This window comes from Anastrepha ludens, chromosome 3, assembly GCF_028408465.1.
Source record: "Anastrepha ludens isolate Willacy chromosome 3, idAnaLude1.1, whole genome shotgun sequence".
Lineage (NCBI taxonomy): Eukaryota > Metazoa > Arthropoda > Insecta > Diptera > Tephritidae > Anastrepha > Anastrepha ludens.
In genome coordinates, this window is record NC_071499.1 from 119,420,966 (window position 1) to 119,437,316 (window position 16,351).

Consider the following 16,351-nt stretch of genomic DNA (forward strand, 5'->3'; position numbering starts at 1 on the left):
GTGAAAACGCGTTAATTATTTCTGCAATTCATAAAAAATATATTTATTGATATTTATTTTTACACATTTTTAACTATACTCGTACATGAAATACTATATACGTATGTATGTATGTATACTTCATATACGATTATCAATTTCACAAATATTTATATTCTTATAGAAAATAATTAAGAATCCTATAACTAATTAATATAAGCTAATAAATTAATAAAAACCTACAATTTACTACAAGTATTTAAAAACTAATTTTACGCACTACGTTTAACAGTTCCGAGTAATTCTTTGATCAAATCATCTTAATATCTAATAATACAGGTATTTTTTTTTTTTTAATAAATCAGCTATATATTTTGGTGAAAGTACAATTTCATAATAAGAAGCGCAGTTTTCGCAATCAAAAGTCATAAATACGATTGCTAAGCTTCAGCAGAAAAAAAATTAAAAAAAAATTAAAATTAAAAATGTTTTTCGTAAATTTTTAATTCTTATCCGCGCACTTCCTTTGACGTGTAAAACGTAATAATGCAAAACATTGGTGTCTTTTATTGCTAATCCATAACAGATGAGGAGGGGTGAAATTATTTTTATATTTTGCAGATGCCTCCAATAAACCATTCCTACGATAATTGAATATAAATGTATGAATGCTATCGGTACAATCTGGCTTATGGGCTGGGCGTGAAATGTCAGTTATGACTTCACCAAAACAGTAACCAATGCGCAGACAGCCTGCAAGTCCTCATGACTGTGCTCGAGCATGTTTTTGTTGTTGTTGCGCGTATTGGTTATTATCACCCACTATAATTTTGAAAATAATGCTTTGGATTAATACGTTTAAGGCACACAAAACTTGTTCTTTTTTTTTAAATAACGCAAAATATTGTGAAAAATTAAAAAAGTGAAATGCAAAAGTACGAAGGAAAAAATTTAATTATATACTGTTAATGTCAAAAGAAAGTGTACGCCACTTATTGATAAGTTTTGACTATTTATTTAGATTAGATTCATTGGACGTTTGCGCTTCGACCTCACGGTCTTTTGTGCCCTCTACTAATCGTTCATACTGCAACAAGAACCTTATAAAACAAAGTCTCGCACTTTGTATAAAATTTGTAAAAATGCGGCAAATTTCCATCAAAATTGCAACTTCTTAGTACAAATTTTTTTGCAGTTTTATAGCTCATTGAATTTTGCTATAATAAAGTGCAAGTTTTAAGTATTTCAAAAATCATTTTGACTTTTTACAATTTTTTTTGTTAGCGATGTTGGGTGTTTCCATCTACAAAATGCAAAAGAGCGCAACCGAAAAAAAATTCCCATAAATCAATACGATTTTGGAACCACTTAAAAATTGCTTTTATTATAGCAAAATTCAATGAACTATAAAACTGCATACCCGAAATTTTTTTAAAAATCTGAGTGAAAAGTTTGAAATTTTGATGAAAATTTTGCGAATTGTTATTGTACAAATTTTATACAAAACTCGAGCATGAACAAAATTTAATGAACTATAAATGGCATCCTAGAAATTCTGATAATTTTTGTTTAGTTTTCAAATTGTGAGTAAAAAGTTTGCCGAATTTTTATAAATTTTTCACAAAATTTGAAACTTTGCATTACATGGTTTTTGTAGTTCGAAACTAACAAAATTTAAAGAGTCAAAAATTGCATACTTGAACATTTTTCATAAATTCTGTTAAAAAAGTTGGAATAGTTGGAATTTTTTCAGAAACTTTGATTAAAGAGCTACAAATTCTGATAAAAATTTGTTGAATTTTTATAAACTTTGTATAAAATTTTAAACTTTGCTTTATAAGGTTTTTGTAGTTCGAAACTAAGAAAATTAAATGCTATAAAATCGCATAGTCAAAATTTTTTCAGAAATTTTTATTAAAAAGCTTGAAAGTTTACCGATTTTTTAGAAATTTTGTAAAAAGTTTGAAACTTTGAATTATATGGTTTAATGAGCTTAAAATTGCATACTGGAAATTTTTTCAGAAATTCTGATAAAAAAGTTTGAAATTTTGATGAAAATTTGTCGAATTTTTACAAATTTTGTACAAAGCTTGAAACTTTGCATTATATGGTATTTGTTGTAGTATGAATCATATTTTTATATAAAGTTAATTAAAATTAAAAAATAAATAAAAAATAGTCAAAACTTGTCAGTGCGTACACTTTCTTTTGACGTTCACTGTATATGCATATAATTGGTGCTTACACCCTTTTTGGTGTTTTACTGAACTGCTGCTCCTATTTGTGGTGTGCGTCTTGATGTTGCTGCAGTTTTATGCCGCAGTTGGTTTTTTATAAGGAGCTTTTTCATGGCAGCCAAGTGGCGGGCGATCTTAGAAAAGCGCTTTTCTATCATTTGGTGTTTCATGCCTAGCCTTTAGAGTCTGGGTACTTTCAATTGGGCATCATGTACCAAACTATACGGCTATGGCGGCTGCCTTATCGCATTCAGGGTTGGGCATTTTGCAGTGGTAGTAGTGATAGTAGTAGTTAAAATAAGATTTCGGTATTAATAAATCTTCAGTTTTTCAGTGTTTTAACCTAAGCGAATGGTTAAGCATTAGCAGATGGAACATTAAATATTTAGTGCACTATACCCAACCCTAAACACTTTGTCAATTTTAGGCGTAGGAAATGTGTACTAACTTAAAATGTAATAAAATGTTTTTTCTTTTGTTTTAAACTAAATTCAATTCAAAATATTCAACTGCAGTTCATCGTTAAAGGTACCTTCTTACAGATATAACGCAACAGGAAAAACGACTAATTTTACAACTTAATCTTAAATAGATACCAAAACTAATTTTACAACTTAATCTTAAATAGAAACCAAAACTAATTTATGTAGATCGTAAAATATTTTAAAAATACATACATTATGATATAATAAATATTACTACTATTTAAAATAATGTTGCCGTTTATGTCAATGGTTTACTTACAATTGCGTTTTAGTGCTACTAAAATATTGATTTTACAAAACTAAGAGCTCAAGAGCGCCTACAACTAACGCTTACAACTAGTAGCATCTTTTACGATTTAAAAGTAAATTTTAATCAAATTTGAAAATGAATTTTCTAATTAAAGCTTAGCGCCTAATACAAATACTTTCGATTTACATGGAAATAAATGTGATGAAAGGAACAATAGCTATGATTTTTCTTATTTTTTTTTTTTTTTGCTGTAATCTCCGCTCAAAACACGGCTTCGTCTTCACATTTCTTCTGCACACTTCACTTCACATTTAATTACTATTGCCATATTTTAGAAATTTCGCATTGCTTTAGTTTATTTACTTGACAAATAAATAGCAAATTTATGAAAATAACAGTTGTACATTTTTAAAAGAAATGCGCATTATTACAAAATTCAATTTTCTGTATTTTATTCGTTTTCTCCATTTCCATAATTTTCAAGTTGGCAAATATATTCGGTGTGGTATATTTCGATCTCTGCGGAAACCAATCAAACAACTAAATTTGTAAAAAAAACAACATTTTCCCCCTTTTAAATTTGGCATACAATTACCATACTGAAGTGTTCTTCGTTCCTCATTCGAAGACGATTATTGCAAGAGTGCATCTACCTATACATATCATACATTTCTACAATTTTAAAATGTTTAGTTGTTTTTTTTTAAACTGTGCAAACCTTGACAATGAAAATCGTAAGTGTTAGCTTGCTTTCGAGCATTTTTGTACTAATAAATTCGCAATAACTGCGCAACAGCTGCGGCCGCTACGCCGTCCAGCTGCACACTCCCTCCCTCCCTACCATTTAACGATTCAGTCTTCTGCCATTTCGTCCGCTACGCGTCAGCATCATTGATGTGGCGCAAGCGCTGTTAGCACCACTGCGCAGCGCCGTTGTACGCTTCCCATACGAAGTCGGCTGTGTCATCGGCGTTGCACCATTACCGCCACGTACGCCCATGCTGCCAGTCGCAACACCACCACCACCACCCGGGGTCGGTTTTGCCATGAGCAGTGTGTGTGCGCGCGGCCGTGTCGCCACTGTCACACCTGCTGCTCCGTTGAGCAATTTCGACGTGGGTGTTGCGTTGGACGCCAAGCCGTACGGGCATATGCCTGCGGCGTGTAGGCCGCCACCGCCGCCGCTACGTGTTGCCTTTCCATAGCTAAACTCTCGTTGACCATTGCTGGACATTAGGCTGGCACTTGCGGCATTGCGCGTACTTAAGCTGCGTAAATTGTGTCGTTCGCGCCGCAGTACCATCGCCGATGAGGAGATGAGTGGGCTACCACCGCCAGCGACACCAACAACACTGCCTTTCGAACGGCGCGTTGGTTGTGTGTGACTTGCGGCTGCGGCTGCCGCCGCTGCAGCAACAGCGAAATGCGCTACTTTGCGTGAACGCAGATTGATGACATGTGAAAAGGCCGCCTCTAAATTATCAGTGCTCGCTGCTAGTAGCTTTTCAGCACGCGCTCTACGTCCAACGCTATTGCCGCTGCAGCTATTACTCGTCACGCTGCTATTTCTACTCAAAGTCAAACTACCTGCGTGATTTACATCCGAACTGCGTCGTTGACGCTGTTGCGCCAGTGCCGTCCTGCTGTTCATGAGACTGACGGCTGTGTCGTGTAGAAATTGCGTTGTTACGCGTCGCATTGTTGTGGTCAGCGCAGCTTTTGCCTTCAGGTCTTTGGAGAGTGAGTTGCGAGTGCGTAAAGTACGCTTCGAGTAGTCCACGGTACCGCTATTGCTGCGCAGTTGACGTTTCTCCAAGGCAATGGCGGCACAGCTGCTGTTTCTGTGGAGACCGGGCGACGAAGTTCTATTACAGCGTCGATTGCGACAATTATTGTTATCACTGCTGCTCGCATTATTGGTGCTATTGTTGTCATTGTTGTTGCTCGTGCTGCTTACCGCACCCAACACGTATTCGTTGTAGCGACGTCTTTTGCTCAGCTCGTGCGAAGATGTGGTCTCACTAAAACGTGCATTCTCATTGGGTATATTGGGGAATTGCGTCTGTGAGCGCTTGAGCGAGGTGCGACCCGGACATGCCTTTGGTGGACGGGAAGTGAAGTCAAAAGAGGCAACTTCTACCTTTTTAGTTACGCTGGTAGTGGTTGGCGCAGAAGACGCAGAAGTTGAAGCTGAAACTGAAGTAGACATTGCTGCAGATCCTTTGGTTTTTTTGTAATGTGACAGGGGCGACGACTTGTGTGGCATTAGTGGATGGCGCACCAAGCGCTCCAATTTCGTTGACTCTATTTTCTGTGGCATAATTTCAATTTTTTCAATTTTCTCAATGACTTTTGAAGTTTGTTTTAAGGGGGCCACCAACGACTTCACTGAATTGCTATCACATTCCGTCTGATCGGATATGCTGGACGAGACTTCATTGATTTGTACTCTTGCATCTTTTTGTGCTGTGTTGTCTTGCATTTGCTGGCTCTCCGCACTTTCGGTTTCATCTTCAATATACTCCTCAATCAGTACATCTTCGGCGTCATCAATCGGTGCTGGGTGCATTAGTGGCTGAACAGCTTCTAATTTATTATTACTGCCGTTTTCCAGTAGTTCCTCCACCACAACTGGGTGCGCTAATTTGCGCTGCATTTCGAGTCGTTCATAGGCGACCTGTTGCTCTTCTTCGCGTTCTTGCTGCAACAACGAATTCAACTCAAGTGGCTTCTGCGGGTCTGGTGGATAATTCAGAAACCGATTCATTGTCGTGCTCAGCGTAGAGCATTCCGTTTCCCAGGTAAGCGCTTCCTCCAATTCGCGTGTCTCTTCAAGGAATAGTTGCGGCGTTGGTGTGGACTGCCCGACTACGTGTTGTCGCTGCACTTCCGCTTGTTCTTGTTTGCGATTGTTTTCGTAAGGCTGGCGTTGCGGCACGTAACTTGTGCCACTTATGCCATGAGTTTGGAAAATTTTGAATGTCTGCACACCACCACTGCAGCGTTGTTGCTCGCGCCGAGTTTCTAGCTTGGTTAGCGAATAGCCTTCCTCCTCGGACATGCATTCCTGTTGATAGCGCTGTTGTTCCTGTAATATTTCATTCGTGCCGCTAATAATCTGACAATTTGAATTGGAGTTGGAGCTACTTGAGCTGTCATGTGACATTTGTTCATTTAGAAATGAATTATAGGACTCAGCAAATGTCATAAAGCCTGCATTGCCTAATTCATTGCTCACATCGCTTGACATATTCGAGTTGGATGAAGTGTCAGCGCTGTAATGGGTATAATTAAGATCGTTGGACTTCTTTTTTGTGTCATCACTAACTTCGCCATTATGCACACCGTCCACAGCATTTTCGTCAGCTTCATTTGCTATAAAATGATTAGAAGTATTGCTTGTGATACCATCGTCGCCTGATATGGCCTTACTGCAAATGCTAACATCGCTGTGCGCTGTTAAAGTCGCCGTATGGTGATTATAATCGCCCACACATTCCGACTGACGCTCCTCCCAACTCCAATTATGATAATACGATAGCTCGTCATTGCAATATTTTGGGCCACTGTTATCGGCATTCAGCGACTGTAGTGAGGTGTTCAGCGCTTCTTCTTCAAGGAAGTAATCGAAATCGCGGAAGGCTTCAGGCATGGCATGTTTTTCTGCTATTTCCTCATAAGTAATACCACAATCGGTTGCGGGGACTTCGGCACTTACTTCTGCATACTCCAGACCGCATGCGCCGTTTGGTAAGTTGTTATATGGCAACGCATTCGCACCAATGGAGTTAGCATTTGCTGTTTCATTGCCAGGCGGATAGAGTATGACCGTGACGACGGACGTATTATCAGCGCGCATCCTTTTAGATGCCCATGTCTTTAATGCGCGCTCTACCAAGCCCTTACTGGGGTTCGTCCATTCAATATTGCTGCTATCGATATGCGCATATGCTTGGAGACGTTCATTAATGCATTCTCTTTCGTAAACGGTTTCGACTGCCTCTTGTGGGGTTACAACATTCCACAAACCATCCGTACCAAAAATCAAGCATCTAAAAGGGAAAAAGGGAAACATTTTTTAGTAAAAAAAAACTATAAACACATTTGAATAGAATAAGAATGAATGTGTGAATTATACATTTCAGATTTACCTAAAAGTCTTTGGATTTATTTTGATTACTTGCACATCTGGATCTGGACTAACTACAAATACATTGCGCATGGAATTATAGCTCCAGAGGTCACCTAGACTACGTGCTACTGCCAAGAAGGGAACTTCATCAATGGGTGTATTGGGACGTATGGGTCCTCTATGACCAGCTGAATTAAAATATAAAAAACATATTGAATTTTTCGTTTTTCAAATTAATCGTTTTTGTATACCACATACCACTACGCGGCCGATTCCACACGACTCGCGGTACACCGGTCTTGACTACCACTTTACCACCTGAACGTTGTATACGTGCACGTTCCTCTGCGGATTCTGGCTTATGATCGACAGTAAGCTGTTTAGCGCGCCAGAATTTTTCATTCTCGTTCTGATAGCCGAGTACAATGCCCGAATCACCGACATGCCCAATGTAAATCTTCTCACGGCGTATGAAGGCAACGGTGGCAGTTGTACCCGCTGTGCTGAGCAAGCCGTTGGCTGTTTTTGGCCAATTTTCTGCAAATATGCATATAATACAAAATAATTAATATACTTTTTTGAAGATAGCAATGAAAGTTTTCTTATATGTAAATGTAGTAAACATCTCTTAATTAAATTTTCATACAAATTGGCGTGCATTTTCAAATAAAAATTTTATGCAAATACTTCGTCAATTATTTTATTATTTAAATGTTATGATTTGAATTTTAAATATCCTAAGGATTTAACAAATACTATAAAAAAGTAAAAAAAAAATGCAACAAAAAATTATCTTCACCTCATCATTGCCTTCACCAATATCCACCTTTGTCCAGCAACTGCACTATGAACCAATTATGCGCTGGTTCATGCAACTGCACTGCTGCTCCATAACAAAAGGTGCTTTTTTTTTGTTTACATCCTCACCTTAACATCAACAAAACATTAAAGTACAAGTGGTTTACAGCTACATACATATTTAACTAATGTTGTCGTCAAAAGAATAACAAAGAAGAAGGCTATAAAAAAGATAATCAACAATGCGTAAAGAGGGAGTGTGACAAATAGCGTGAAACATTTTTCGCAAACGCGTATAAACGAAAGGCAAAAATAAAAAAACTTAAGTGTGATTTCAAATGTCAAAATCCGGCTGATATGTGCGCTGCTTATTGATAGGTGAGTATTACAATTAACACCACAGAAGAGTGGGGTATTAAGGCCACGGGTGAACGGCTACAGCTAGCGGCATATTTGAATTGGAAAAAATAGGTGAATTTACTCTACTCAGAGTTGCATTAAAACAAGGGTAACAATGTATGCACGCTGCAATTCAATTATCGACCGAGTGTACAATATGTCTCCTAAATGAATTTAGCTGCCACATTTTAATTAGTTCGTCACGAAGTTTTTTGTGCTGTGATGTGATATAATTTACATGATGAATATACAAATTTACTGTTATATTTGTGTACCTGCTTTGCAATATGGAGCGAATATAGTGCTTCTTAATCTAATGTAGCTTTGTTCGTTTATAAAAGCTCAAGAATGGTTTAAAAAGATACCCATAGGGTAGGAAAAGTTCCAGTAGTATCACAATGGATCTACGACAAGGTCTAAGTGAGTCATTACTACCTACCTACCTGAATACCTTGCAATATTTTATTCCAATTTAAAGGCAGGTTGATATTCAAAAATCGGTCATTAACTACGTTCACCTTCAGTTCAGTGGTATTTTCTTTTTAACTTAAAGTATGCTCAATATGCAGTGATTAGAAATAAATCCACAAAAGGTAATCTTCCTACCTGTTTACATATAGCAAATTAGCTGCAAAATTGGCAATCAGCTGTCAAGACTGGGTTGAAAGGTTTTTTATCGTAGAAAGTCGTTTGGTTTAATATTTTAGCGATTTTGGTTTGTTTAGGTAGGTAGGTGAAATGGTTGAAGTGCCAGTCTGGCACTCCTCAAGCACTAAAGCGCCGTTTTGATACCATTATGAGACCTCCAATAGCAATATGCATGCGAAATTCGTTATTACATTTTATAATAAATAAGCCATAACAGACCCAAAGTCTACACCCACACGCTTTTTTCAGTAATATGAACGCAAAATTAATAATAATTGACAAAAATTGTATTAGAAATATCTCCGCAAGCCTCCTTTCCTACATTCGTAATAATAATTATCGATAACACAGAAAACACAGAGTTGTATGGGGAAAAGTATGATTAAAATCTCAAATTATTCTATAGTCTCGTGATTCGGGAGAGAAATTTTGTATGGGTAATCTCGCCTTTTAATTACGGGTTTTGAGTTAAGCTCGAAAAAGTAGATAATCTAACTATATGTAAACCCATTTTTAAACAAAATGATATTTCAGTGAAAAAATTGAAAGATTTGTAAACTTTAATATTAAAGACAATTTGAATAATAGAAAGCGTTTATTTAAATATTTTGTAAATTGGCCTTGAATTAAGTATCTGGTCTTAATGGGTTGTATACAGTTAGAATTTTCCAAAAATCATTTTTTTCTTTCTTAATGTACATATATTTAAGAATACACATAGAAAATTTAAATCGTTCCGGTGAATATTTGCGAAGTTACACGTAAATTTGAAAAGGCGTTTCAGAGCGCTTGAAAGTACAAGGCAAACTTTAAACGCGTTTTTCTCAAAATTGGTGTTTTCAAAGTCGGTTACCAACTTTACTCGAAAACGGCTAAACCGATAAGTCTCGAATTTTAACACGAGCGTCTTAAATATATTTTTTAGTAATTAATCAAAGATTTTTTCTCACCGATAAATATCTTTTTTATGAACAATTTAAAGTCCGAAATTTTGGTCAAAAATTGATTTTTTATGTTTTTTTTTTTTGGGAAACCGCCATTTTGTCGAAAAAATTTATTTTGCTTATTCCTTCGATTAATTACTAGATTTATCATTACTTTAATGAAATCTGTTTGGTTTTTTTAATTTCGGAGGATCTAGTTCAGAGATAGAGAGGTCGCCGCAAAACGTCTTTTTTGAGAGGAGCTCCCGGCGATCTGCTGTAGCTCCTTTCCAAATAAATATTTTTACTAATACTAAGTCTTTAATACAGTTAAAAAATAACATAATATGTGTACAAAATTTTAGATCAATAAATTTAAAAGTTAACTCAGGAAAAAATCTGTAAAATTCGTTCTTTTTCGGCCTTCTAAACGTATATACCACCTTAAACATGTATAGCTTAAAATTTCATAAGAAATTATATTAGAAATAGGTAATTTTGAGGATTTTGTTTATACATAGCATATGAACTCAAAATGGTTTAAAAATATTTTTCTTTCTTAATGCTATTATCCTATATATTCTGGTATTAATACTTCAGCACAGACGACAATTTTCATAAGATTCAAAAACATGAGTTACCACACAAATCGAGTACCTAGAAATTTCACTGAAACTCTGTGCATTGTCGGATTTATTTTCAGCTATTTACTACCCACACACCACTACATAATTCGCCTATCATAATAAACCACCACTGTACAGTGTCATCATTCCACCATTTAAAAAAGTCTCATGCAAAGTAAATAATATTTCAGAAACTTTTCCGTACGTATAGAAACACACCACTATTTTGCTCGCTTTGGCTCATTGCAAGGGTAGCAAGGCAAACCAGAGCCATAATACTCGGCATTCATGCAAACACATACACAAATTTGTATCATCGATATACGAATCGCTCCGGTTTCGGCGCTCATATGTATGCCAGTGTTGTCGCGCTACTTCCACCATATCTGTATTTTACTTTTGCAGTTTCTCATTTTCATACATTTTGTATTTGGTATGTGATTGTATGTGCGGGAATATTCCACTACGAATGTGCCTTTACTGCATTATTCTTCCCCACACTGTACACTGTATGTTTAATAAACGTTTGGGGGGAAAATTTATTTTAAATCCACACGAATTAAGGTTACTTACTGTGACAGCACCATTTATTCGTTGTATGGTGAAATTTCATGTACATATGTACATTTTTTTCAAATTCAGACCGCCAAGGAATAAATCAATTTAGTGAAATTTCTATTTTTTCGTAAGCCTCTCGCGAACAACAATTAACGAAATTATTATAATTTAACAAATTGAATTTGTTATTAGGTTTGCAAAAAACTACCGCTGCTTTAAGAAATGCGCAAAATAGAAAAATTATCGATGTAAGTTCAGTACAATATGGGCCAATCAGCCGCACAGTGCAACCGACCTGCAAAAGAACACTCGAAATCGATTATTTCCACATTTGCTTACAGTTGCTCTATTTTGTCTCGTTTTATGCGTATTCAGCAGGTTGGCGTTTCATTTTATTCAAGGCGACGCCATTAAAGGTGAAAGTAGCAGTAGTACATAAACAAAATTTACATGTATTTTACTCAAGGCGAATCTATTAAAGGTGGTGTCGATAAATCAGCTGATTTATTTACTTTTTTTCGCCGTGCCCATGTGGCTGTCAGCCCAGAGTGAAACAAGGCGAATTCATTCTTTGTTTTATACTTTGCCAATACTTTTCTTTGACAATTAAATGTACAAAATGTTATTTTTGGTCTAGTGCCACCACCTTCAATGAATGCGCCTTGATTTTACTTTTACGTGTACTTTGTTTTGAAAATGTGGTGGTTTGAATGCCAAAGTTTTTATCTTAATGCAAACCAAAAAACGAAATAACAACAAAAAAGCAGATCACTTTGACAATCAAACCACCAAATCGTGCGGAATGTGCCTTGGTTTTAGTTATTTATAAGACGAGAAAGAACAATACAATTATTTTTGCATGACATAAGAAGCACTGACTGCCAGGCCCTTCGACTCGTGCGCCTTAATTTTATTTGTGTCCAACAGTTGAACGATTAGCTAGAATTTCCCAAATACTTTACAGGAGCCCATCCTTAATGGCACTTTTTTACCCTACACCACTACTTATCGAGAAGCTTATTTTGTTGATTTCCACGCTATTCAATAACCTCGTAACGCTCTTTTGCAGCATAGATAACTAGATGTGAAACTTATTCATTTTGAGAGAGAGCGCGCCCATGAGGACGTTTCAAAACTTGGCAGGACTCACACATTATGGGATTTTGAACAGCTGATAGGCGAAATGGCAGACTGCCAGAAGAAACGCGCCAAAAATAACAGACGAAAACAGTTCGTTTTTGCTTAATGGAGAAACGTGTTGAAATGTTTATAATTATTTGCCTAAAAATTATTCAATTGAAATGTAATAATTTGAATTTAAGTGAGTTTGTAGAATCCAAAGCTCGTTATATCCTTTTCGACTTCTACTTTTAATTAGTCTTATGTACATAATGTAATTTTATTGAAAACTGTGTGTTGGTTTATGTAAATTTGTATATACGTAAATATTCTATAATTGAAAAGCGTACAAAAATTAAAGGTAATCTGCTTTAACTTATTCTGTTCGTTGTTTGAGAATTTTTTTTTTTTGTTACCCAATTTCTGTGTTATATTAAAAAATCGCAATAAGTCATGTTTTTAATTATAACTTATGTTTTTCGCGTTCATTACTTTATTATTATTAAATTACTTTTGTATTTCAGTTTTAAATAATTTCATTTATATATAAATTTTTTGCTTATTTATGTACATATTTTATACGGATTGTGCTTATTTTTAGTATATGTAGGTGTTTACGAGTGATATAAGGCTATTGGGCAACCGCACACTAAATACTAACCTCAATGGTGGTGTGGAAACTAAAAATTCCAGACCTTTGGTTCAAAAATACCCAATTCATGTTTCTACCGGTGTGGCAATATTGGAAAATGTTATAAAAAATGCACATTTTTCAGCGCTCTCACGAGAAAAAGAGTTTCACATCTAGTCATCTATGTTTTGCAGGTCGAGTGCAAAAGAATAAAGCTATTATACTAGAATCGGTGATAGATAGTTCACATTACGTCTTTGAAATCGGTTGTATCCGCTCCTCTTCCCTATTTCTCACCCATGCATACTTCTCTAAGTGCCAGTTCACAGTGCTAATTTAACTGTGGTGAATTTTTTAAACTGAGTTAGTCGAAAATTGGTAACTTAAACATAGTTTAACTGAAAAACTCTATTAAATTTAGTAATTTTGTAACTATTGTTACATTACTACTTTGTAACTACTACAGTTACATATAAAAATATAATATTAGCAGGTACAGTGATTTAGACTAGGAGTAAAAAGGTTCAAGTTTCGTTTGGGAGATGTTCTTACATTTTGAGGTACTCTAAAGAATGGTGCTAATGAAAAAATAATTTTCTTTTACTTTCTTTTCACATACCTTGATCCCGCCACATTGCATAGTGCGTCGCAATGTATCCCTCGCGTATTGCACGCAACACATCGTTATCCGAATCTGACCAAAACGCCTTCTGGTTGATTATCTGCATCATAAGATGCTCTTTGGCAAATGTAGCCGCCTCTGCGCCCCCATGTCCATCGTAAATGCCAATAAATGCATACTCAAGATCTTTGGCATTCTCCGATTGTTGATAGGCCACCGAGAAGTAATCCTCCATATATTTACGCCCACCCTGGCTGCATTGGCCTGTGACGCGTAAATTGACCCCGATGGTTGAAGGTTGAGTACCACCACTCAAACCACCAACATTTTGTGAAGCTGGGGGTGGTGGTGGCGATGCTAAGTTTGTGTCATTCATACAATTCGCTGTTGTGTTCGTGTTGGTATCCTGTTGCATTTGCTGATGACGAGGAATACTGGAGTCAAGTACAGTGGTCATAATAGATGTTTTTGTTGTTGGGTTGCTGTTAATATTCTTAGCTTTTGTTAAATTGTTTGCTGTTTGATAATATTTCGGGTATGGTAATTCATGCATAGTTTTGCCATAAGCTAATTGGCGTTGCTCTTGTTGCAACATTTTAGCATTTGTTGCTTTCTGAATGTTGTTCTGGTGGCAACAACTATGGTGAAATTGTTTTCGAGTCGAGAGTTTTCGCTGATTGTACTCGCACTCGTTTTGTCGTCGCTGTAGCCGTTGCTGATATTTTTCCTGCTGCTTTCGATTAATGTAAAAACCAGCTTGCCATTTACAATCGTTTATTTTGACTGCCGCTGGCGTCAGGGTTTCCGCTCGTATATAATTTGTTGCTGCATTTAATACTTGACAACTGGAACGCTCGCTCATCATTTACCACACGCAATATGAGAAAAAGAGATGGGCACACAATTGGTGCTTCACATACAAACCCTTGAAGCGAGTATATATTTGCCTTTTTTATTTTACTTTTTTCTCCACTTCTCTGTCTCTGGTTTTTGCTATATTTCTTCTCCACCTCTTTTATTTACTTATAACATTGTTTCTTTGCTTTTGACACTTCTCACTTCGATGTCACTCTTTTGCTTTCGTTGTTGTTGGTTGCCTCTTGTCTTTATATGAAATTCAATTTTTACGTCTTGAAAAATTTTTGTATTCGATTATAAAATTTCATTTTATTTTAGTAGTGAAATTGACAAAGATGTCGCAGGAGGCAAGTTTAATTTTTCGTCGTTTTTCGCGGCCTCTTAAATTAGAGGGTTAGAGATTCACAGCACAAAAGTTTTGGTATATTTACCTCCTTGCGCCTGCTTTTACATTCACCTTCTGCACCAATTTCACTTCCTTCATAAAACACTAACTTTATTTTGCACTGCATTACAAATTATTAATATTTTGATATTTTCCCCAATTTATTATCAAGTTTAAAATATTCTTCACCATTGTCGAAAACTTTTTAACCAGCATTGCACAAATTAAAATCTACACTTAATTGCCACAACTCACTACCAATATTACCCAGATACGACTGTGCCCAAGTCAAATACAGTGAACTGTCAAACAAGGCCAAAGTGAGATGACGCACACATCTAACGTAAGTATTGTATATAGGCCTTGCTCTCTCTGTCTACCGCATTGCTGATTGTGTGTTGGCTGAGGTGTGGTGAACTCGCTCGAGTTATTTTATTTTATTAGCTGCACACATACAACCCTGTATTTTTACAGTTCGCCTTTTGTTGTTGCATTACTTGTCTCTGCGTTTTGCCTTGCCTTGCCTTGTACTTGTTTTTCTATATTTTATACCATTTCCACCGAAATTCGAACACTTATATGTTTGCCGTATATAAAAGTTGTTTGTGAATGTATTTGAATTTCTCTTTTCTATACAATATGTTCTCTATTGAATACAGACTTTTTACACATTACTTGGATTTCTCTATACATTTATATGCATACAAAACTGGATTTTTTTTCTATATCACTCCACATAAATTTGTACTATTTATTTTTGTCCTTATTAGGTTCAAATTTGACACTTGGCTGCAGTGTTGCACTTGACGCTGACATTTCTTTGCACTTCCAATGGTATTTTTTGCCTACTTTTGGCGCGTTAATCAATTTGCTTTGATCACCGAAACGGTTGAAATGTCATTTTACAACCTTCTACTTCAACTATCGTCACTCGTTTGGCAAACGCACTCATTGTATCGCTTCGTCTCCTCCATACCTGCCATCTATTTACTTCACAGCAGTTTCTTATTGCTTTCCCGCTTACACACACTCAATCGGCGCTTTATCTGATACTCACACACAGCATTTGCACGGACTATGGCTATCTATAATACCCGTTGTCGGTTGCCTGCATGTCGCCAGTCCACTTCAATGCTTACTTGAGTGCTATATACATTTCAGTTCATATTATTTCGAAATTATTCGCTACAGGGTGTACTAGAGACGTTTGCATTTTTGCACTGGTTTACCTTCTAGAAGAAGGCGGCCAGACGAAGTATTTCGTTCTGTAACTAACTATTCTTCAATAGAAATTTGTTCAAATACCAGTGTAAAACTAATTTTTAAAGCGAAAATCCTCTATTACAGTTTCCACACGCTATTTACTTGTATATAAAAGAGATAATTGCGGAACATATACATGCATATACAAATGAATGTACGCTCAGTTTGACCCTGTGTACTCTGTATATTTTCCCCCATTTCTTCACTCGTTTATATTTTCTTCCCCTTTTTGTGTGGTGCTTCGCTTTGTGGCTTCACCACTGAAACTCAGTGTTGCTAAATATATTGTTGGGTCGGTTTGTAGCTAAGGTTGTAATATTGTTGCTATACGATGTGGAATTTTTTTCCACTCTGTTCATGGCAAACAGGCAACCGGGCAATTTGGTCGTTGTGTTGTATGCACGTAATTGGTACTATGGGCAAAAGCCGTTGAAAATA

General features: G+C 36.2%; 1 protein-coding gene across 6 annotated transcripts; it reads right to left on the reverse strand.

Annotated features, from left to right (window-relative positions):
* Window positions 1-592: 592 nt before the first annotated feature.
* On the reverse strand, window positions 593-15,664 carry LOC128858908 (uncharacterized). Of its 6 annotated transcripts, none has more exons than XM_054095483.1 (5): window positions 15,312-15,664; window positions 13,405-14,511; window positions 7,342-7,620; window positions 7,103-7,271; window positions 593-7,003 (listed from the first exon to the last, which is right to left on the reverse strand). In XM_054095483.1, the coding sequence occupies exons 2-5, from the start codon at window positions 14,270-14,272 to the stop codon at window positions 3,796-3,798; spliced, it is 4,524 nt and encodes a 1,507-aa protein (XP_053951458.1). In that variant the 5' UTR covers window positions 14,273-14,511; window positions 15,312-15,664; the 3' UTR covers window positions 593-3,795. The 6 variants fall into 6 exon arrangements, with proteins under 6 accessions (XP_053951458.1, XP_053951457.1, XP_053951456.1 ...); XM_054095482.1 differs by having other exon boundaries at window positions 13,405-14,537; XM_054095481.1 differs by having other exon boundaries at window positions 14,918-15,664.
* Window positions 15,665-16,351: the final 687 nt, after the last annotated feature.